General features: G+C 39.6%; 2 protein-coding genes across 4 annotated transcripts in view; one reads left to right on the top strand and one right to left on the bottom strand.

Annotated features, from left to right (window-relative positions):
- Window positions 1-20875, top strand: part of NIT2 (nitrilase family member 2) — a 39327-nt gene extending 18452 nt beyond the window's left edge. For 2 of the 3 annotated variants that reach the window (XM_082655470.1, XM_082655471.1), the window contains exons 8-10: window positions 1365-1463; window positions 4124-4179; window positions 4526-6193. In XM_082655470.1, coding sequence (XP_082511596.1) covers window positions 1365-1463; window positions 4124-4179; window positions 4526-4617 — 247 coding nt within the window. In that variant the 3' untranslated portion in view covers window positions 4618-6193. Of the gene's footprint in view, window positions 1-1364; window positions 1464-4123; window positions 4180-4525; window positions 6194-7695; window positions 7746-19827 lie in introns of those variants that run through there. The other variant, XR_014296817.1, reaches the window with a different exon arrangement.
- The window catches only part of TOMM70 (translocase of outer mitochondrial membrane 70), a 46726-nt gene continuing 42445 nt past the window's right edge, over window positions 17428-21708 (bottom strand). Inside the window, exon 12 of the mRNA XM_082655469.1 lies at window positions 17428-19800. Coding sequence (XP_082511595.1) covers window positions 19647-19800 — 154 coding nt within the window. The 3' untranslated portion in view covers window positions 17428-19646. The remainder of the gene's footprint in view (window positions 19801-21708) is intronic.

The raw sequence follows: 21708 nt of genomic DNA, 5'->3' as shown, positions 1-21708 counted from the left end.
AGACCCACGGAATGTATGTGTCCGAAGCCAAGGAAAAGGCAGGGGTTATTTTAGCCTGACAGCCCTAGGGAGAGACTTGTGGTCTGCACTCTGTGGACCCTGTGCTGCTCAGACTGGGTGTTTATCCTACTCCATCCTCCATAGTGTCCTGTTAGTCTTGGCACTCTGCTAAGAAACTCATCAGTTCTCGCTCTTCTAACTTCTAAGTCCTGAGCGTTGCACAGCTATGTTGTGCATGTCACAGTTGCTGTTTCCCTGGTCCCCTGAGGCTGAGGAGTGGTGAAGGGAAGATGGCAGAGGTGTGTGTAACATGGAAGGGGAAAGGAGTGTGACTGTGTAAAGTGTTCTGCAAAACAAATTCTGGTCAGAGATGAGTTTTTTTCATTAAAAGATTTTTAAAGTGAGGTGTTACATACTTACAGAAAAGTGTACTAGTTTTAAGTTTACAGGTTAGTGAGTTTTTACATATGTATTCACCTATGACCAAGATCAACATCTTGAACATTTCTAGTGCCTTGCAGTGCTCCCTTTTGCTCCTTCCCAGTCAGTACTCTCTTCTCTCCGCCCAGGGGTAGCCACTAGCTCATGTCTGGAGATGATGGTAATTTTTATTGGAAGGGGATGTAGAAGTGTTTGGCTGGTTGCGTGATGGAAGGCGGGGTAGGGGTACGTGATACCCATGAGTATTAATAAACGCTGCCTTGTTGAAAGGAAGAAAAGCTTGGGAGAGACTGGGATGGTCTGGCATGAATCTGTTGATTGAGCCCAGAGGGCTCTGGGTCAGGTGGCTTTGGTGCACCCGGGCTGCCACCCGAAATTCTTGCCTAATTTGAGACAATGGGGCTGCCACATTGGCATGGAAGGGCCCTGCAGCCCTGCAAGGTGTGTTGTCCCAGAGCAAGGCCAGTCCATTCTCTCTGGCCACCTTGACTGCATTAACCAGAGAAGCTCTGCTCTTTACTGTTACAGGTTGGCTCAGGCCGGGGTTTCTCGGCTTTGGCAGCACTGACATCTTGGGCTGGATGACTCTTTGGTGTAGGGGCTGCCCTGTGCATTGCACGGTGTTTAGCAGCACCCCTGGCCTCTACCCACTAGATGCCAATAGCAATCCTTTAGTCGTGACAGTCAAAAATGTCTCCGGACACTGGCACATGTCCCCTGGTGGGCAGAATTGCTCGAGAACTGGCTTATGCAATAAGATCTTTTTTGAAGAGAGGGTTCTGTGGCTTTGGATGTTTCTTCCACATCTGAGCCAGCCTGTCCTATCCTAGTTTTTGAAATAAGGATCTGTACACTTAGGATAAAAAGTCACAGATCTATGTAATCACTGTATAATTTACCTCTTTTCTGTCCATTAACTACAGCGCTGTTGATAATCAGGTGTACGTGGCCACGGCATCTCCTGCCCGGGATGACAAAGCCTCCTATGTTGCCTGGGGACACAGCACCGTTGTGAGTCCTTGGTGAGTTGGCTACACAGGGACAGGCTCACGAGGAGCTCGGGAGATGGCACTTGGGCAAGTGGGTTGTCTGATTCCTGCCTGGTCCCGCCCCTCCCTCCACCCCCATCTCCCCACATGCCTGCCAGGTCTCCAGGTCTCTCAGTGAGAGAAGCTTCCACTTGAAAACCATGTGAGAGAGACTGCTCTCCTGACTGAGTGCTTGGCCTCAGCCCTCTTCTGAGTTTCTAAGTGACTTTTAATGTCAACCAAACTTGGAAACAAGGCAGCAGTCACGGGTGGGTGGTTTTAGTAAAAGAGGCTCCCAAACTCTTGGCTTTTGGTTAAAATTTAGACTGGGTCAATGGTCCTAGGGCAGGAATGAGTTGCAGGTTGAGGATTTGCTCCCTGCATAATGATTAGAGGAGAGTGGAGGATGGGATGAATTAAGGGGAGCTGTGAACTTGTCCTCTGTGAGAGGGAAAAGCATTTTATTACTTAGCGAAACCAGCATGGAAGTCTGCCCAGATACATATACATATGTTAATAGACATATCTTACTGGCATTTGTATAGTTTACATAGTACTTTCACACACATAATCTCAGTGTGAACTCTCAGGGACTTATCTTTATTTAGCCCAGTTTATAGATGGTAGACTTGAAGTTTACAGGATAAAGTGGCTAGAACTGGTGTTTGGATCCAAGACTTTTGAATTCAGAACTGAGATTTATTCCATACTACTTCTCATATGTCTGTATGATTACAGACACATAAGCACACACACACAGATATGCATTTCTACAGTTTCAGGATAAATAAACCAGTAACAAGGCTGAAAAGGCTTAAACGTCACTGTGGGGTTCCTAAAGTTTCTCTCTGCTGACTTTACAGGACCCACAGATTAAAGTGTGTGGTGGGAAGGCCTTGGAAGATGTGACCAGCGAGAGAGTCCCAGTGAGCCTCTTGCACGCTAGGATTTGGGAGGCATTGAAAGACTGGAAGGATTGAGTTGGCTTCAGAATTAAACTTGACTCAGGTTCCTCTGCAGATGTTAGTGATCAGCTTCCTGACCTTTTGGGCAGCTCTGCTCCCCAGCTGGTTCTCCTAATGAACTCTGTTACTGATCAAGCTGGCTGCTCTGACACAAAGTAGTTGTATAAGATTTACCTTTATTTCTTCCTTTTTAGAATCCCCCCCCCCCATTCGGTTTGGGAGCCCTCTGGCTTATATCAGCGTTGGTATAGGCGCCTGGGGTTAACATAGAGATCTTTGAATGCCAGGGCAAATGGGAAAGAAATAGAAGAGACTAGAAAAGGATTCAGTTAAATGGCATTAATGATGGTGTTTGTAGCTCATTGTGCCAAAAATTTGTGGCCATCTGGTAGATGGAACCAATTATTATGTCAGATTGTTTGTTGTATCAGATTACTTTGTTTTGTGCTTTGGAGAAATTTCATTTCACAGATATGTTTCTGAAGCTGTTTTGGGCCAAGAGCCTCAGCACGGGAAAGAGTTTTCCAAATCAGCTTTTCCTCAGATTTATGGAGTGTTGCTGTTCCCAGTGTGGGGTTCCTGCCAGGGCATGGTTCTACCATTTCTACCCAGGCCCCATAGGTTGAAACCTTTCCCTCAAACCCTGAAAGCCATTAACATAGGGATCCAGGGATCACAGGCATGAAACCAGAGATCCAGGCAGATCTGGGCCCTGCCCAGGCCTAGTCTCACCATCCGCATGGTTGGGTAGCAGCCTTGGGAGGTGTGAAGAAACAGAGCCAGACTCCCCTTGTAAAGGGGTCTTGAATGTACTCACGAGGAGACAGATGGAGCTTCCTGTTGGTTATAGGTGTCTCTATTCCCAGATGTTTACATCCGTCGACAGAAATAATAAATAATCTATAATAGGAATAGAAAAGAGTTTTATTCAAGCCAAACTGAGGGCTGTAACCTTTGAGACAGCCTCTCACATAGCTCTGAGGAACTATTCTGAAGAAGCATGGTTTGCGGCACAGTTTTATATCTTGTCAGAACAAGGAATGTCAAACACAACAGGTGTACATTCTTTCAAGATTTCAAAAAAAAAAAGATCAGCATGTATACAGCAAGTGGTATGGCCTTGGTGCTTGGGAAGGGAGCCTTATATAGAAAGAGTATTAGCATTGATGTCTCAGGAAGGGAGGCATTTATTTCCATCTTCAGAACGAACATTCTTTCCTTCTGGACAGTGCACCCTTTTCTTTAATAGTTAAAGCAGATGTACAATGTATGTGTGATAGGCCACAAGGCAGGCTGTTCCAGTTAGCATAAAGTTTAAGTTAAATGATGTATAAGCCAGAATGACTTCCCCATACCTCATTATGTGAAAATTTCTTCCATCACATCTTAGAATAATTACCATTCCCTAGCAGTTTGTGGGTTACAAAATACACTCCATAATTTTCTCACCAAGTCCTCACAGAGCTCATATTTCCACTTTATGGATTAGGAAATGGAGATTCCAGATGACTTGCCACAAGGCCACACAGCTACTTCAATGGTAGAACAGGAATTTATGCCCCTACCTTCTTGTTTTAAATCTCAGATTCCTTCCCCTTTGGCCTGTGAGATGGGGAGGAAAAACAGAGAGACCCTGAATATCAGCAAACATCAGAGAATCCACTCATTCTTCCCCTGAATCTTTTTCAGGGGGGAGGTCCTTGTCAAAGCTGGCACTGAAGAAATGATCGTGTATTCAGACATAGGTAAGATTAGCTCTGGCACAGTTTAGGTCTCTGGTGTCCCCATTCTCTGAGGCCAGATTCCATAGCTGTGAAACCCTGTCACCTGGAGGGGCTCCTTTATGCCCCACCCTCCTCATTTATCCTTGGTTCTCTGGCCAAGCCCTGGGGCTGTATCTCAGCCTGAGTTTTCTTGGTTTGGTTTGAAATGACTACAGGGACATTGCCAGGCTGTCTGTGCCTCCAGACAAGGCCTGTGAGCAAATTACTTGCTGAGGCTCTGGTTGTTTTCATAGTGTTTGGGGAAGAAATTCCCGTCGGTCGGTAAGGAATTACATCTTACTAATAGTGCACTTTTCTGTTTTTGCAGACCTGAAGAAGTTGGCTGAAATACGCCAGCAAATCCCCATTTTTAGCCAGAAGCGCTCAGACCTCTATGCAGTGGAGGCGAAAAAGCCCTAATGTTTATGTTTCCAACGTGTCATGAAACAGGAAGATATGTTTCTACAACATAATCAACTCCCTTCTGAATTCTTTAATGGAGATTCTTTTTTGTTTTTTTTTAATTTCAGCCTTTTCCCTTCCTGGATAGGGAAGCTCTCTGTTGAGATGGTGGAGCATCAACTGATGCTGGTATTCTCCACACCATATTAAATAGTCAAAAAGGACTCAGGCTGGCATAGACGAGCAGAAGGCAAGGGAATGGCTGTAAGTCTTCCATATTCAAGTTATCTCAAAGCAATTAGTAAAAGTATCAGATCTTGGTATCCTTAATGGTTGATTGACCAGATATGAATAGATCTGTGTCATGAACTTCTTATCTGATTGTTGGAGTTGGAATCCATTACGTAGAAAACTTGTTCTTTGAGCAGTACCTTAAAGTTACATTTTTGGTCTGTGAGTAGCTATGGAAAGCAAGGTGATGGATCCTTGGTGTTGGCTAGAGGAGATGGCAGCACCTTTCCTAGCAGCCTTTGGGCTCTTCAAATTCAGGAAGGAGCTAACTATTTAAGACCCCCTTAGTTTTAGGGGAAACATTGTTTCAATAATGAGCCCCCTGGGAGAATGGCAGTAGCATAATTTGTCAAGGTAACTAAAGTGTGAGTCTCTGCAAAAGATTTTCTTGATAGGGGTGAGTGTCTCTTTTTCTTTTCTCCCTAGTAACACTTATAGCTTGATAAAGGTAAGTTTTTAGCCCAGTGGTTTTCAGAATCCTTTTACATAATTAAAAATTAAGAATTCCATTGAGGTTTATGTATGTTATAGCTAGTGGTGGGTTGGTAAATGTTTAATGACCAGCTGTCTGAGAAGAAGTCGATTTTGTAGTAGCATTTGCCAATTTCCATGGTGTACTTACTGCCAAATTCAAGCTATCAGTGTAACACCTCTAAACACAGAGCTGGGAATAGATGTGCTCGATTGGCTCTTGTGAGCTGGTGCAATTCTACTCTAGCACACCACTGTTTACATATATATAGATATTTGCCATACTGGAAAATAAAATTTAAAACAAAAGAATACACGAACACGCATCCCATTATCTATAAGAATGATGACATTATCATGTGCAGTTTAACCAGCACTGTATACGCAGAAGTGTTGTACAGTGAAAAAGGCAAATGACTTTTTAAAAATAAGTGTATAATTTGGCAAAATTTGACATGTATATACATGAAACCACTTCAATCAAGATAATGAATATACCCACCACCCCTAAAAGCTTCTTTGTGCTCTTTTATTATCTCTCTGGCTACTCGTCATATCCTCAGGCAAACACTGATCAGCTTTGTCAGTACAGATTAGTTTGAATTTTCCAAAATTACCCAAAAGTGGAATCATACTATAGTTTTTTGTGTCTTCTTTCACTCACCATAATTATTTGGAGATTCATCCGTGTGTGTGCTTCAGTAATTCATTCCTTTTTTATTGAGTTAGTAGTCCATTGTATGGATGTACTGGAATTTATCCATTTACCTGTTGATAGACATTTGAATTGTTTCCAGTTTTGGGCTATTAACAAATAAAGCTGCTAGCTACATTTTGTACATGTTGTTCATTTCTCTTGAGTAATGTCCAGGAGTGGAATGGTGGAGTCTTGCATGTATTTCACTGCCAGTGCCATTTTACTTAGCAGTCTGTCAGAGTCCTAGGCGCTCCACATCCTCATCACTTGGTATGATAAGCTTTTAAAATTTTAACGATTTTAATATGCATGTAATGTTATTTCATTATAGCTTTTTCTTTTATTTTTTTTGACGGAACGTGGGCCTCTCACTGTTGTGGCCTCTCCCGTTGCGGAGCACAGGCTCCGGACGCGCAGGCTCAGCGGCCATGGCTCATGGGCCCAGCCGCTCTGCAGCATGTAGGATCTTCCCAGACCGGGACACGAACCCGTGTGCCCTGCATTGGCAGGTGGACTCTCAACCACTGCGCCACCAGGGAAGCCCTCATTATAGCTTTAATTTGTATTTTCCTAATGACTAAGGATGCTGAAGCATCTTTTCACGTGCTCCTTTGCTGTCTGTATATCCTCTTTGGTGAAGTGTCTTTGCGTATCTTTTTCCCCTCTTTTTATGGGGTTATTTATCCTCTTATTGATTAGTAAGCGGTCTTTATATATTCTAGATAAAAGTTCTTTGTTAGGTTTTAATTTTTACAAATATATTCTCTTAAGTTTGAGGGAAAAAAGTCTTCATTTTCTATTTTTTTTTTTCCGGTACGCGGGCCTCTCACTGTTGTGGCCTCTCCCATTGTGGAGCCCAGGCTCTGGATGCACAGGTTCAGCGGCCATGGCTCACGGGCCCAGCTGCTCCACGGCATGTGGGATCTTCCCGGACCGGGGCACGAACCCGTGTCCCCTGCATCGGCAGGCGGACTCTCAACCACTGCGCCACCAGGGAAGCCCAGTCTTCATTTTCTTAAACGTATTATTTAAAAAGTAAAAGTTTTAAATTTTCATGAAGGCCAATTAATTGCTTTTTTTAAATACAGTTTGTCATGAATTTAGGTCTATGACCCATTTTATTTTATTTTTTAATTTTTATTTTATATTGGAGTATAGTTGATTTACAATGTTGTGTTAGTTTCAGGTGTACAGCAAAGTGATTGTTATACATATACATACATATAACTATTCTTTTTCAGATTATTTTCCCACGTAGATTACAGAGTATTGAGTAGAGTTCCTTGTGTTAAATAGTAGGTCCTTGTTGATTGTCTTTTATATATGGCAGTGTGTATATGTTAATCCCAACTTCCTAATTTATCCCCCCCCCCACCTTTCCCTTTTGGTAACCATAAGTTTGTCTTCTGTGAGTCTGTTTCTGTTTTGTAAGTTCATTTGTATCATGTTTTTTAGATTCCACATATAAGTGATATCATATGATATTTGTCTTTGGCTGACTTAACTTAGTATGATAATCTCTAGGTCCATCCACGTTGCTGCAAATGCCATTAATTACTTCATTCTTTTTTATGGTTGATATTGCATTGTGTATATTTACTACATCTTTATCCATTCATCTGTCCATAAACGTTTAGGTTGCTTCCATGTCTTGGCTGTTCTAAGTAGTGCTGCAGTGAACATTGGGGTACGTATCTTTTCAGAGTATGGTTTCTTCCAGATATATGCCTAAGGATTGTGATTGCTCGATCATTATGGTAGCTCTATTTTTAGTTTTTTAAGGAACCTCCATACTGTTCTCATAGTGGCTGTACCAATTTACATTCCCACCAACAGTGTAGGAGGGTTCCCTTTTCTCCACACCCTCTCCAGCATTTATTATTTGTAAACTTTTTAAAAACTATATTATTTTATTAATCTTTTTTAACATCTTTATTGGAATATAATTGATTTACAATGTTGTTAGTTTCTGCTGTATAACAAAGTGAATCAGCTATATGTATACATATATCCCCATATCCCCTCCCTCTTGAGCCTCCCTCCCACCCTCCCTATCCCACCCCTCTAGGTCATCGCAAAGCACCCCGCTGATCTCCCTGTGCTACGCGGCTGCTTCCCACTAGCTATCGATTTTACATTTGGTAGTGTATATATGTCAGTGCTACTCTCTTACAAACTTTTTGATGACGGCCATTCTGACCCACGTGAGGACAACTCATTGTAGTTTTGATTTGCATTTCCCTAATAATTAGCAGTGTTGAGCATCTTTTCATGTGCTCTTTGGCCATCTGTATGTCTTTGGAAAAATGTCTATTCAGGTCTTCTCATGTTTTAATTGAGTTGTTTGGTTTTTGTATGTTTTTTGTTTGTTTGTTTTTCCGGTACGCGGGCCTCTCACTGTTGTGGCCTCTCCCATTGTGGAGCACAGGCTCCGGACGTGCAGGCTCAGCGGCCATGGCTCACGGGCCTAGCCGCTCCACGGCATGTGGGATCTTCCCAGACTGGGGCATGAACCCGTGTCCCCTGCATCAGCAGGCGGACTCTCAACCACTGCGCCACCAGGGAAGCCCCTGTATGTTTTTTGATATTGAGTTATATGAGGTCTTTATATACTTTGCAGATTAATCCCTTGTTGGTTGCATTGTTTGCAAATATTTTCTCCCATTCTGTGAGTTGTCTTTTCGTTTTGTTTATGGTTTCCTTTGCTGTGCAAAAGGTTTTAAGTTTAATTAGGTCCCATTTGTTTATTTTTGTTTTTATTTTCATTACTCTAGGAGGTAGATTCAAAAAAATATTGCTGTGACTTATGTCAAAGAGTGTTCTGCCTACATTTTCCTCTAAGAGTTTTATAGTATCTGGTCTTACATTTAGGCCTTTAACCCATTTTGAGTTTATTTTTGTTTATAGTGTTGGAGAATGTTCTAATTTCATTCTTTTACATGTGGCTTTCCAGTTTTCCCAGCACCACTTATTGAAGACTGTCTTTTCTCCATTGTATATTCTTGCCTACTTTGTCATGGAATAATTGACCATAGGTGCATGGGTTTATTTCTGGGCTTTCTCTCCTGTTCCATTGATCTTTGTATTTCTGTTTCTGTGCCAGTAATATTACTGTTTTGATTACTGTAGCTTTGTAGGATAGCCTGAGGTCAGAGAGCCTGAGTCCTCCAGCTCCATTTTTCTTTCTCAAGATTGCTTTGGCTGAATTATTCAGGGTATGACCCATTTTGAATTGGTAATTGTCTGTATATGGTGTGAGGTAAGAGTCAAGATTTTGGTTTTTTTTTTTTTTTGCTTATAGCTATCCAGTCGTTCCACTGAATTGCCTTGGCATCTTTATTAAAATGAATTGGCCATATGTATCTTGATCTATTTCTGGACTCGTCTCTTCTTTTTCATTAATCTATTTATCTTTACACCAGTAACTTACTATGTTGATTACTGTAAATTTATTTTTTCTTTTTTTAAATGGTTTGGCTCTTCTTTAAAAATTTATTTTATTTATTTTGGGCTGCGCTGGGTCTTTGCTGCTGCGCGTGGGCCTTTCTCTAGTTGTGGTGCATGGGCTTCTCACTGTGGCGGCCCCTCCCGCTGCAGAGCACTGGCTCCAGGCACATGGGCCCCAGTAGTTGTGGCTCGCGGGCCCAGTTGCTCCACAGTATGTGGGATCTTCCCGGACCAGGGCCCAAACCTGTGTACCCTGCACTGGCAGGGGGACTCTCAACAACTGTGCCACCAGGAAAGCCCTGTAAATTTATATTAAGTCTTTAAGTCAGATAGTATTAGTCCTCCAACTTATTTTTCAAAATGGTTTAAACTAAGTCCTTTGTATTTCCATACAAACTTCAGAATCAGGTTGTAAATTTCCCCAGAAAAAAAGCCTGTCGGGGTTTTCACTGGGATTGCATTGAATCTATAGAACAGTTTGGTGGAAAGTTGAAGTCTTATCCATACTGAATCACTGACTCAGGAACATGAGCTATCTCAGTTATTTAGGCCTTCCTTAATTTCTCTCAGCAGCGTTTGTTAGTTCCAGTATAAAGGTAATGCCAAACTTTTGTCCATTTTATCCCTGAAGACTGCAATTGTTTTGATGCTGCAGTATTGTTTTGGAAACATTTCTAGTTTTTCATTGCTAGTGTATAAAATATAATTTATTTCTGTATATGGTCTTTTATCCTGAAACCTTGCTAAATTCACTCTAGCAGCCTTTTATATGTGTATTCCATATGATTTTTCACATAGATGATCATGTCTGCAAATACAGTTTACAAAATAAGCTTCTTCCTTTCCAATCTGGTTCTTTTATTAACTTATTTATTTATTCTGGCCTATGGCACTGGTTAGAACCTCTAGTACAGTTCTGAATAGACTAGTGAGTGAACATATTTGTGTTGGTCCTGATCTTACAAGAAAGCACTTAAGTCTTTCAAAGATGCCTTCAATGAGGTTGGGGAAATTCCCTTCTATTCCTAGTGTGCTGAGAGTTTTTATCTGGAAAGGATGTTGGATTTTTTTTCCAGATGTCTTTTCTGCCTTATTGAGACAAACTTATCTTTTTTCTTCTTTAGTCTATGTTTACATATTGTGAATTATACTGATTTTGGAATGATAAACCAAACTTACATTCCTGGGATAAATTTTACTTGACCATAATATATTAAGTTTCTTTTAAAATATATTGCTTGGGCTTCCCTGGTGGCACAGTGGTTAAGAATCCGCCTGCCGATGCAGGGGACACGGGTTCAAGCCCTGATCTGGGAAGATCCCACATGCCACGGAGCAACTGGGCCTGTGCGCTACAGCTACTGAGCCTGCACGCTGAAGCCCACGTGCCACAACTACTGAAGCCCGTGTGCCTAGAGCCCATGCTCCGCAACAGGGGAAGCCACCTGAATGAGAAGCCTGTGCACTGCAACGAGGAGTGGCCCCTGCTCGCTGCAACTAGAGCAGCAATGAAGACCCAACACAGCCAAAAATAAATTTTTAAAAAAACCCCAAACCCTCTGCTTTGTTTAAAAAAATAAATAAATTGCTGGGTTTGATTTGCTTACATTTTAAGAATTTTCTTTCCTTGTAATACCTGTGTCTAGTTTAGGAATCAGGGTCTGCTGGCCTCAGAATGACTTAGGATGTATTTCTTTCTCTTCAATGGACTGAGAACTATGTGGTAATTTGTATCTTGTCTCTTAATTTTGATTATTCTGGTCATTTATCAATTTTGTTGATCTTTCAATAGAACCAGCTTTTGGTCCCATTGACTTATCTGTTTTTCAGATTTGGTTTTGCTTATTTCTGCTCTTATTTTCTTTCTTCTGTTTACTTTGGGTTTCATTTGCTCTTATTTTTCTAGTTTCTTAAACTGGGTGCTTAGGGTCATTGAAGACCTTTCCTCCTTTCTTATAAAGTTGTTTAATGCTATAAATTTCCCTCTAAGGATTGCTTTAGTTGCATCCCTAGTCTTTGATGTATTTTCATTTTCATGTAGTTTAAAATATTGTCTTATTTTTCTTTTAACATCGTCTTTATCCAAGGGTTGTTATTTATGTTAATTTCAGAATATTTGGGGATTTTCCAAATCTTTCTGTTATTTATAATTTGATTCCATTGTGGCCAGATAACACACCTGTATAATTTGAATACTTTTAAATTTGTTTAATGAGATATTTTATGGCCCAGAATATGCTCTTAGTAAATGTTCTATGTGCAGTTGAAAAGAATGTGTATTCTGCTGTTATGGGTAGAGTGTTCTGTAAATATCAATTAAGTCATATTGGGTGATAGTGTTTTTAAGTGTTCTATATCTGTAGTCATTTTCTAATTTTTCTATCAGTTATTAGAGGGGTGTTGATATCTGAGTATAATTATGGATTTGTCTGTTTCTCATTACAGTTCTCTCATTTTTTGCTTCAGGTATGTTGAAGCTCTCTTATTAGTGCATATTTAGGGCTGCTGTGTCATCTTGATGAACTGGCCCTTTTTTCATTATGAAATAACACTTTATCTATTTTTTTTGCTCTAAAGGGACTCTGTCTGATAGTAATAATGCCAGTCCAACTTTCTTTTGATTAGTATTATCACGATACCTCTTTTTCCATCAGTTCTTTTAATTTTAACTTACTTGTGTCTTCATATTTAAAGTGGGTTTCTTTTAGGCACCATACAGGTGGATCATACATTTTTTTATCGTTTGGTAATCTCTGCCTTTTAATTGGGGTTTTTTGACCATTTATATTTAATGTGATTATTGATATGGTTGCATTTAAATCTACCATTTTAAAATTTTGTATTTATCTTATTCTTTGTTCCCTTTTTCCTTGTCTTCTTCTTCTTACATTAACTGAATATCATTCTTTGATTCACTTTGTCTCCTCTGTTGGATTATAAATGATAATTCTTTGTGGTGTTATTTTAATTGTTCCTTTAGGGTTTGTAGTATGCATCCTTAACATGTCAGTCTACCTTCAAGTTGTATAACACTTGATATGTATGGATCTTACAGCAGTATACTTAATTTCACTCCTTTTTTATTGTCATATTTTGTACTTCAACATATATATAAACCCCACAACACATTGCTGATTTTGTTTTAAACAGCCAGTAATCTTCTAAAGAGATTTTAAAAGTAGGTAGGTGTCTTTTATGTTTACCAACACATTATCATCTCTAGTACTCTTCATTAGAGTAGATCCATTTTCCTTCTGCTTGAGGGACATCCTTTTACATTTCTGGTACTGTAGATCTGCTGGTGATTAATTCTTTCAGCTTTTGTATGTCTGAAAAAAAGTTTTATTTTGCTTTCATTTTAAAAAATATATTTTTATTGATTATAAAATTCTAGGCTCACCTTTTTTTTTTTTCCTTTGAATAATTAAAGTATTTTGCTCTAATGTCTTCTGGCTTACTTTCTCAGAGGTGAAGTGTACTGTCATTTGTACCTGTTATTCCTCTTGTAATGTCTTTTTTTTCTCTTTCTGCTCTTAAGATTTTTCTCATCACTGATTTTACAAAATTTGATTATAGGATGTGCTTTAGTGTAGTTTTCTTCATGTGTCTTATGCTTGGGGTTCTGTGAGAGTCTTGCATCCTTGGGTTTAAGTTCTCATCAAATTTAGAACATTATCAGCTACTGTTTCTTAAAAGTTTAGGTTTCTGGGCAAATGTTCTGCTCCACTGGCACTAGTTTTAAGTTTTTTATGCTGCTCCTTAAGCACTGCTGTATAGGTTTTGGTGGTGAATGGGTTTGATAAAGCCAGGTGATGGAAAGGGAAAAGATGTGTTCTGTGATGTCTGCACTCACCAAATATATTGCCAGGGTGGCAGGCTTAATATGGGCTTTTCTCCTTTATGCCTTATGAACACCTTTGTGTCAAGAGTTTCTTGTCAAATTATTATCTTCATTCAGGTCTATTTCTTCTTGAGTGAAGACTGGAGGGTAATTAAAAATATAGCTGTTGAAGAGACTTCACTTTAGGGGAAAAAAACGGTCTTGTTAAAATCAGGAAGTAAAAAATTAAGCCCCAGATCTACAAATTACTAAAAACACATACATACAAGGACATTACCTCTTGTTCAATGATTCCTTGGTAGCTGGTTCATAATTCACCAAATGAATAAGAATCTGGAAGAATGGAGCATGGTGGTAAAGGTGCAGTTTGTGATCCTAGCTTTTCTTGAAATATTTTAAACCCTATAAATGTATTTCTTTGTGTGCAACTATTCTAACTACTATTGTGTCTGTAGGATCATTCTGAAATTTTCTCCCTCAAAACAAAAACCATGCCATCCTGTAAAAAACTTTTCTTTTCACCCAGTTTCTTAAAGGAGTCATTTCTACTCACCAGTTAATTCTTGTTTTTCAGTTACTTTACAGACCCTTTTAGACAGATTCTCCCCTCATCATTCTAGTTACACTTCTCTGGCAAAGACTACTAATGATCTATTTGCAGACCTGTCCATTTGGCCTCTTGAAATGCAAGACCATCAATGTGACCTTGGTCTTAGGTCTTACTATCTCTCTGACCACTTTTTCATTGCCAACTTTGTCCCTTAGATGTTGATGTTTCCCAGTTTTTAGTCCTTTTTGTCCTGATGTAATCTCACCTACATGCATGGTCTTAAGTATATGCTGATAATCCTCACACAGGTAGTTCCACTATTGGTGTCTCCTAACCAGTTTAAAGAAAACAGCTTCATCTTGCTGGAATCTAACTTGGATGGCTTATTTTCAGCTCAGACTCATAATGTCCCTTAACTTAGTTTTTGTGTGTGTTGTTTTGTGATGTCCCCATCTTCTAGAAAGCTCCTTACCTAAATCCTAATTATTACTCAAGGCCTAGCAGAATTTATTACTGTCATGTATTTCCATACCACAGTGTATATAACTTCATGGCACTGAAACTCATCCTAGTTTTGGAGCTCCTTGAGCCACCCAATGAATATGTGCTCAGTAAATGCTGAGTTGCAGTGAATTCATTCCTACAGTTTGTACTTGTACATGTGCCAGTTTTCTGGTTAAATAACTTCTGTATATTCTGGAATGGTTCCCTTACCCTAAGGGATTCTAATCTGGGGAGATCTAGGACATGGTATAGCTTCATGTAATTTAGAGCTGGATGGGAACTTCATTTACTTAAGATCACACAGCCAGTGGAAAGCTGTGTTAGTTAGAACAAAGGTCAACTGATCCTCAGACCAATAAGACTTTTCTCTGCACTATGCTGTGGTCCAAAATAGACACTGTAATCTTCTAAACTCATGAAAGATTAAGCTCGAGATGAATTAGTAAGAGCTAAGAACATGTAGAGATGGGTAGTCCATTCTCCATAGGTCTCTCTAGTTTCTGCATGTCTTGCAAATAGAGGCACTGAGAGCTTTTATTCCAGACTGGTATTTCAAAGATGTTTGTATAAAGTGAACAGCTTTAGAAGACAGATGGTCTCTTTACTAACCAGTACAATAAAAATGTTTCCCTCTGATGCAAAAGTTAGGCAGGTTTGCGTGTGGCCAGCTCATTAAGATTTGGGTTTCCTAAACTCAGAGTTCCTCAGCTGTGATACAAACCCACTCCATGTGCAGCCTCCACCTAGATTATTCCAGGTTACCTCCAGGGGATGTGGAGTGCAAAGCAAACATGAAGCTCATGTTGCTTACCGTGCTCTAAGTAATTAAATCCATTGTCTCTGACCCAGGATCTCACATCTTCTAGCCTTCATGAAACGGCTGTTTGAAGAAGGGTAAAATCTTAGACCCTTCAGTGTTCTTGTAGATATTCTGAGAAATAAAATTGGGTAAAATTTCCTTAATATAGCAGTTCACTGAAATTTAGACTATGGGTCATCTGTGCAGAGAATCCCACCTGCTCTATCTGGTCCCCCCTTGCTTTAAACTTTCCAGCCCCCAAAATGGTGTCCAGGAGTCTGTTTCAGTCATGGTCTTCCTCCCCTCTATTTGCTCTAGAAGCCCTGTCTGCCAAACCCTCTCATGGCCTCTAGGACAGCACTTGCAGAGTCATGGTATATTCCAGTGCTAGAAAAAATGCTGGAGAAATTGAACCACATGTCTCTGGGCTCTAACGGTAGCTGTCATGTTGGCCCGCAGCCTCCTCCCACCTTGAACTTCCTCCCCTCCTTTGGTTAGCACCATTCCTGTCCCAGTGATCAGCAGGCTCTTTAATCCCTTCTAGCATGTAGGCCATCTAGAAGAGTCTAATATTAGCTCTCAACCCCCAACAGAATTTATGCACCTTCTGCTTGAAATAAACCAGACTGTAGTTTTCATACTGCCTAATTTTAAGAGTTTCAAAACACCTGGAAAGAGCATCTTACTTCTGATGTTTCTTCTAGGTATCAGCAGAGGCATCTCAACATTTTTACCTCATGAAGAGCAGGCTTTTGGCCTGGTGATTATACCACGCTCATATGTATTTTACATCACAAATGCTCCAGCTCTTGACTAAACCTCCACTCTGGGCCTAAAACACCTTTGGCCAAAACTTAAGTGCATGTGAAGTCATGCTGAACTCCTCGATACTCAAAATAATTCCTTTAAACTGTAAGCTGTGTTGTATACAATAACCGAAGGAGTATTAGTTTCCTGTGGCTGTTGTAACAAACCGCCATGTATTTAGTGGCTAAAACAACAGGAACTCACTCTCATAGTTCTGAAGGCCAGAAGTCCGAAGTCAGTTGCACTGGGCCGAAATCAAGGTGTCAGCAGGGCCGAGCTCTGCTCTAGGGCAGAATCCATTTCTTGCCTTTCCAGCTTCTGGTGGCTGCCAGCATTCCTTGGCTTGTGGCCACATCACTCTGATCTCTGCCTGTTGTCGCACTGTCTTCTCTTCTCCTGAAATCTCCCTTTTACAAGGACATTTGTAATTATATTTGGGGTCTACCTAGATAACCCAGGATATTTTCCCCATCTCAAGATTCTTAACTGAATAACACCTGCAAAGTCCATTTTTGCCACATAAATAGGTAACATTCACAGGTTCCAGGGATCAAGATTTGGATATCTTTTGGAGGACCATTATTCATTCTATTGCAGTGTGTTAAGGCTTATAAATAGATCAAGTTAAAATTCTTGTCACTTTGTTTGCCAATCAGTTTTGCAGAGAACTAAAGGTAGGCTTGATTAATTATTACCCCTCCCATCACCACTCCCATATTATTTCTTTATAAATACAAAGACCATACAACCCAACTTACCCAGGACAGTCTTGAGTAATTATTACTTTATGCTCAAAAATTTCTTGGGTAAATTATATAGTCTTCCTGTTTATAAACAGCCTTAAGAAGATGACAATTAGTTGAGCTCTCCTGGGAAAAAGGACTATTTAAACTACCATTTGAGTCTCCACAGGGCAGAAAGTTCTATCTGAATTGTGTTTTAAAGCCAAAGCTGCTTACTATTGCTTTGAGATGTATTCCCTATTCGTACCACAAATACTCAACGGTGGTAGATATTTTCAGGTATCCTCTCTTAAAGGCTCCAAGTGGTTGAAAACTGATCAAAACTCACTGGTGAAACCAGTTTTGAGTATAAACTTAGTCACAGGCCTCAGGTCTGATTGGTAACCTTCCAGGCTGTTGTGCAAGTATGGGTAAGGTATAGGTAGGAATAAAGTAAATGGCTCTACTAGCAGTTCTTAGAGCTTTGCTTCACCAGGAGGAAGGATGGGGAAACTCCATCTTTAATACCGAAAACTTACTGTGCTTCAGATACTAACGTGTCCAGTATGTCCCTTTTTTCAAAGTTAGTTTGAGCCCACAAAGAGAATGATAATGAATTTACCCAATACTATGGTAAATGAATACCTATCTTTCTATTTAAAGAATAGATTGAAAAGCTTGAATGTAATATTTATTTGGTGAATTTACACGTGAGATCATTTACAATAGAAAAGACACAGACAGATGCAGCTTTCAGTGCAGTTTCAAATATTTTTCAGAACAGGCAATAGTCCATGAGGATGTGGAATGTTAGTACTGAATGGTACATGCTTCAGTTTCCTTGGTGTGTTTTCTACTGAACCCCAAGGGATAGGAAGCGAGAAGAGAGAAGAAAATATCAGTGTTAATGTAAATACAGCCATGCAAATAAAAACTTCTTTTTAAAGTCAGAGGTTATTCAGAGATACAGAACATTTCTGTATTCGGGGCTTATAGTAGGTGCATAATTTAAAAACTAAAATGCAGAGCTCTCAAACATTCCATTATCCAAACCATCTTAAATTATGTTAACTGCCCCCCACCAATTATTGCCCCTTCAATATTTTCCAGACTCTGACTTTGGAAGGGAGTCATTTCTAGTAGCTTCTAAAAAGACAGCATTTTGACAAAACCTTTTGGTTTCAATAGGATAAAGCACCCTTTTAAAGAGGGGTAAAATGCTCATTTACTCCCAACAATGTAAACTCTAATTAGATTCCATTTCCAGAAAAGTACAACTGAAGGCTTGCTCTTTTTATTATACTCAGACTTAAGTAAACCTCTCCCCACCCTGAATATCTCAAAACAAGAGACTCTTTAAGAACACCTCTCCACCCCCACCAGAAAAATCCAGCATATAAGCAAAAGGATGATCTATAAAAGTAACAATTGGAAAAAACACGAAGTGATTTCTAAGTAAGAGGGTGAGGTAAAGGTAAAATGAACAAAACAAAATAAAAATCTGCTGTCAGAAACCTTAGTGTAGTGTGGACACGGTCAGTCAGCCAGGCCTTAGAGACCAAGGTTAGTTCAAAACTAAAATGCACTCCACGTGTCCTCAGCATCTTTGAAAATACTGGCTCAAAATCCCTTAAGTACATGTAGCCATAGTTAAGAAGCATTAAACTTGTCACTTCAGGAAATATTATGCTTCTGGATCTAAGACTTTCATCCTTTTTTTTTCCTTTTTCTTTTTTTTTTTTTTGTGGTACACGGGCCTCTCACTGTTGGGGCCTCTCCCGTTGCGGAGCACAGGCTCCGGAAGCGCAGGCTCAGCGGCCATGGCTCACAGGCCCAGCCGCTCCGCGGCACGTGGGATCTTCCCAGACGGGGGCACGAACCCGCGTCTCCTGCATTGGCAAGGCAGACTCTCAACCACTGCGCCACCAGGGAAGCCCGACTTTCATCCTTTTTGAACTGTTAGGCCACATTTTCTTCACTAGAAATTTTAAGCTAATTAACTACTTATCACACTTACTTTGTCTTTACATACACAACCAACCTGCATTTTCTTTAAAAAGTACACTGTTAAATAGTAATACCTATTGTAGAAAATAGCCATGGGCAATTATAAATACATTTTCATTTCATCTTACCTCTTGCCTGGTCTGCTCTCCCATTAATTCTCAGTCTTCTAGCACATATATCAATTAGAATATCTTGCTTCTGCATAATTTACTCTATGAAAACCAGCTGCTGTAGACTTTAAGAACGATGTACATTATCCATTATAGTTGAAGGGGGTCAAAGGTTTAAGCGTCGCCACTGCATCTAACGTTCTGCAGAATCAGAGGCATTGTGCATGCTGACAGTGGTTAAAAGGGTCTCAATTTTGCTGTCGTAAAAACGAAATCCCCACTTAAGCTGTTTCCTTCAAAAAAAAATTAACTAAAAGGGATTAATCAAATCTAAAAGAATCTTATTTTACAGCACTTACTATGTTAATTTAAAAACCAACATGCTGTAAAACTGCAAAATACTCATATATTATACACACACACACGCACGCACACACAAAGACAAGATCATCCAGAACACAGTCACCCTCCCACCCCCCTCAAAAAAAAAAGTCAGATCAACAAATCAAAATTTTTATTTGCATGGCCAATTATCATTTGTACTCTTTGCAACTTCATTTTAATATCCCTTTAACAGGTTCTAAGCTTTTGTTGCACAGGGCATAAAAGCTGCAACACTGCAAACTTTCTTCAACAGGCACTCCCACAACACCTAAAAATGAAACAGATGTAACAAATGACAACAGCACAGACAGAAATACTAAGCTCCACCATTCAACGCAGTTCACGACAGTGTCTTTAGGGTTCAGTTGAAGAGGGGGTAAACTCCTAAAAAGAGGGTCATTTTCCTTCCCCCGTATTTTATAATGTCGGTGGTTTTAATCCATATTTCTTTGCAACTTCTGTCTGGGCATGGGCAGCATCACAGAGTGAGTATAGATGAGCCATCTCCATTTCTGATTTGGCCAGGTTAATAGCTTTGTTGAACATGTCAATGGCTTTCTCCATGTTTCCTCTAAAACAACAATTTTAAATGTTTCAGATTCAACAAGCACTTCACAGAATGCAATGAAGTTTATAAGTGAAGCTACAGGGAGCCTGACCTTTAAGTTTCAACTATGATTCTAATAAAATGCTTCTTTATAACAAAATAATGCCTAGCATATAGAAAACACTCAATGAATGTTAGCTACTATTACAAATACTATATGCTTATATTATGCTACTTGTGGTCTTTGTTTGTGGTCTTTGTTTACAGATAAGAACAGTGAGACTAGAGAAACTAAATGACTTATTTAAAATCATAATCATATCTGGTTCCTAAATTCTGCTTGTTTCTACTCCACCATGAGGCTCCTTTAGAAAGCAGTGACATAGCCTCAGAGAACATTACAGGTATTCAGGGGCCTTACCTTCACAGATCTGTGTGAGCCCTACCAGCACATCCCTTACCCAACACTCTACTCCATACACACGGGTCTCCCTGAGTTCACTCATGCTCATAATGCTCAGATTATTTACTGCTTCTCTGCCTGATTCTAGCCAAATCCTCACCTTTCTAAGGCCCAGTTCAAATACAATATCCTCATGAAAAATACTCTCCCCTTCCCACGCTAGAGGAATTGGCCGCTCCCTCCCCACTGTTCCCATGATTCTATTGTCATTCTATGCACAGTCAGATGAATATATATTGATATTTGTTTATACCACAGTCTTACCAGATCCTTACGGGACACCTTTCAATTCCTAGAACCTAGTACAATGCTTGGTAGCTAGTATCCATTTTTTGAATAAATGGATGAATATGCTTGGTCAAAAAATATATAATTTATCTCTTACAGTCTAACTGTGATCAGGCTCTATATACTTGCCAAGAACCAAGAGCTATTTTAAGGTAACTAGTACTGGCTATGTATATATGCATACATGCATGTAATCTTAAAATAAATACTGTATTAAGTCCCCACTATATATATGCCAGTTAGAATCTAAGAAGTACAATGTACCTCTGGGGAGACTGTACTCAATCTCCTACTACATATATTGATACAGTACATAACAGACTTAATTAAAAAGAAAATAGCTTTGAGAGTTCATGTTCAGATATTAGGTAGACTGCAGATTTGCTAAATCCTAGGATAATCAGCAATTTCATTCATTCACATTCACTTATCTATTTGTAAAGCAGGATTCAGAATGGATTTCTTAAAGTACAATTAACACACAAACAAAATTCATCAAACCCCATAAATCAGGGGTCCTTAACCCAGGCTCTAGGAACAACTTATCTGCAAAGAGTTTTTGTATGTGCATTATTTTAGGAAAAATCCACAGCTTTGCTCAAAAGATTAAGAACTATTACCCCATCATATTCTAGTATGAGAATATTTTATACACATTAACAAACTGGCAATTAAGAAATAATTTAATATTTATATGCAACTGTCAGTATAGATGGATAAAAAGAATCACAAAAATTTTCATCAGCCTATATATATTCTGCCTACTCTGGAGCAGAAAGACAGAGGACCCCAGAAGTGACTGCATGACAGGTTATTAAGACAACTCCTACTAATTCCTGACAAGCAATGGTGGCAAGATCTGTTACTTTCGGCATCAGTGAAATATGGGCTCATGTCCTCTTTCTACGTGCTTACCATGTAACCTTGTTATTTTAACCAGTCTGGGCATCAGTTTCTACACTCTTCAATTAAATGGAGTATCATATAACCTCAACCTTTATAAAGACTGGGGTAAAAATCAATTGAAATAATATTTGGAAAGCTAGAGTTCAGTACCTGGCCTAGAGTAGATCTCAAATGGACGGCAATGCCAGTATCAAGATGGTACATTACACTAAATTCTATGGCATAAAGAGTTATCACCTATTAATGGTGGATCTCAAGTGCAACTCTGGATAAAC

Source organism: Grampus griseus, assembly GCF_964374135.1.
Source record: "Grampus griseus genome assembly, chromosome: 5".
Classification (NCBI taxonomy): Eukaryota; Metazoa; Chordata; class Mammalia; order Artiodactyla; family Delphinidae; genus Grampus; species Grampus griseus.
The sequence above is the reverse complement of the archived record's forward strand: the minus strand, read 5'-3'. Positions and strand labels throughout refer to the sequence as shown.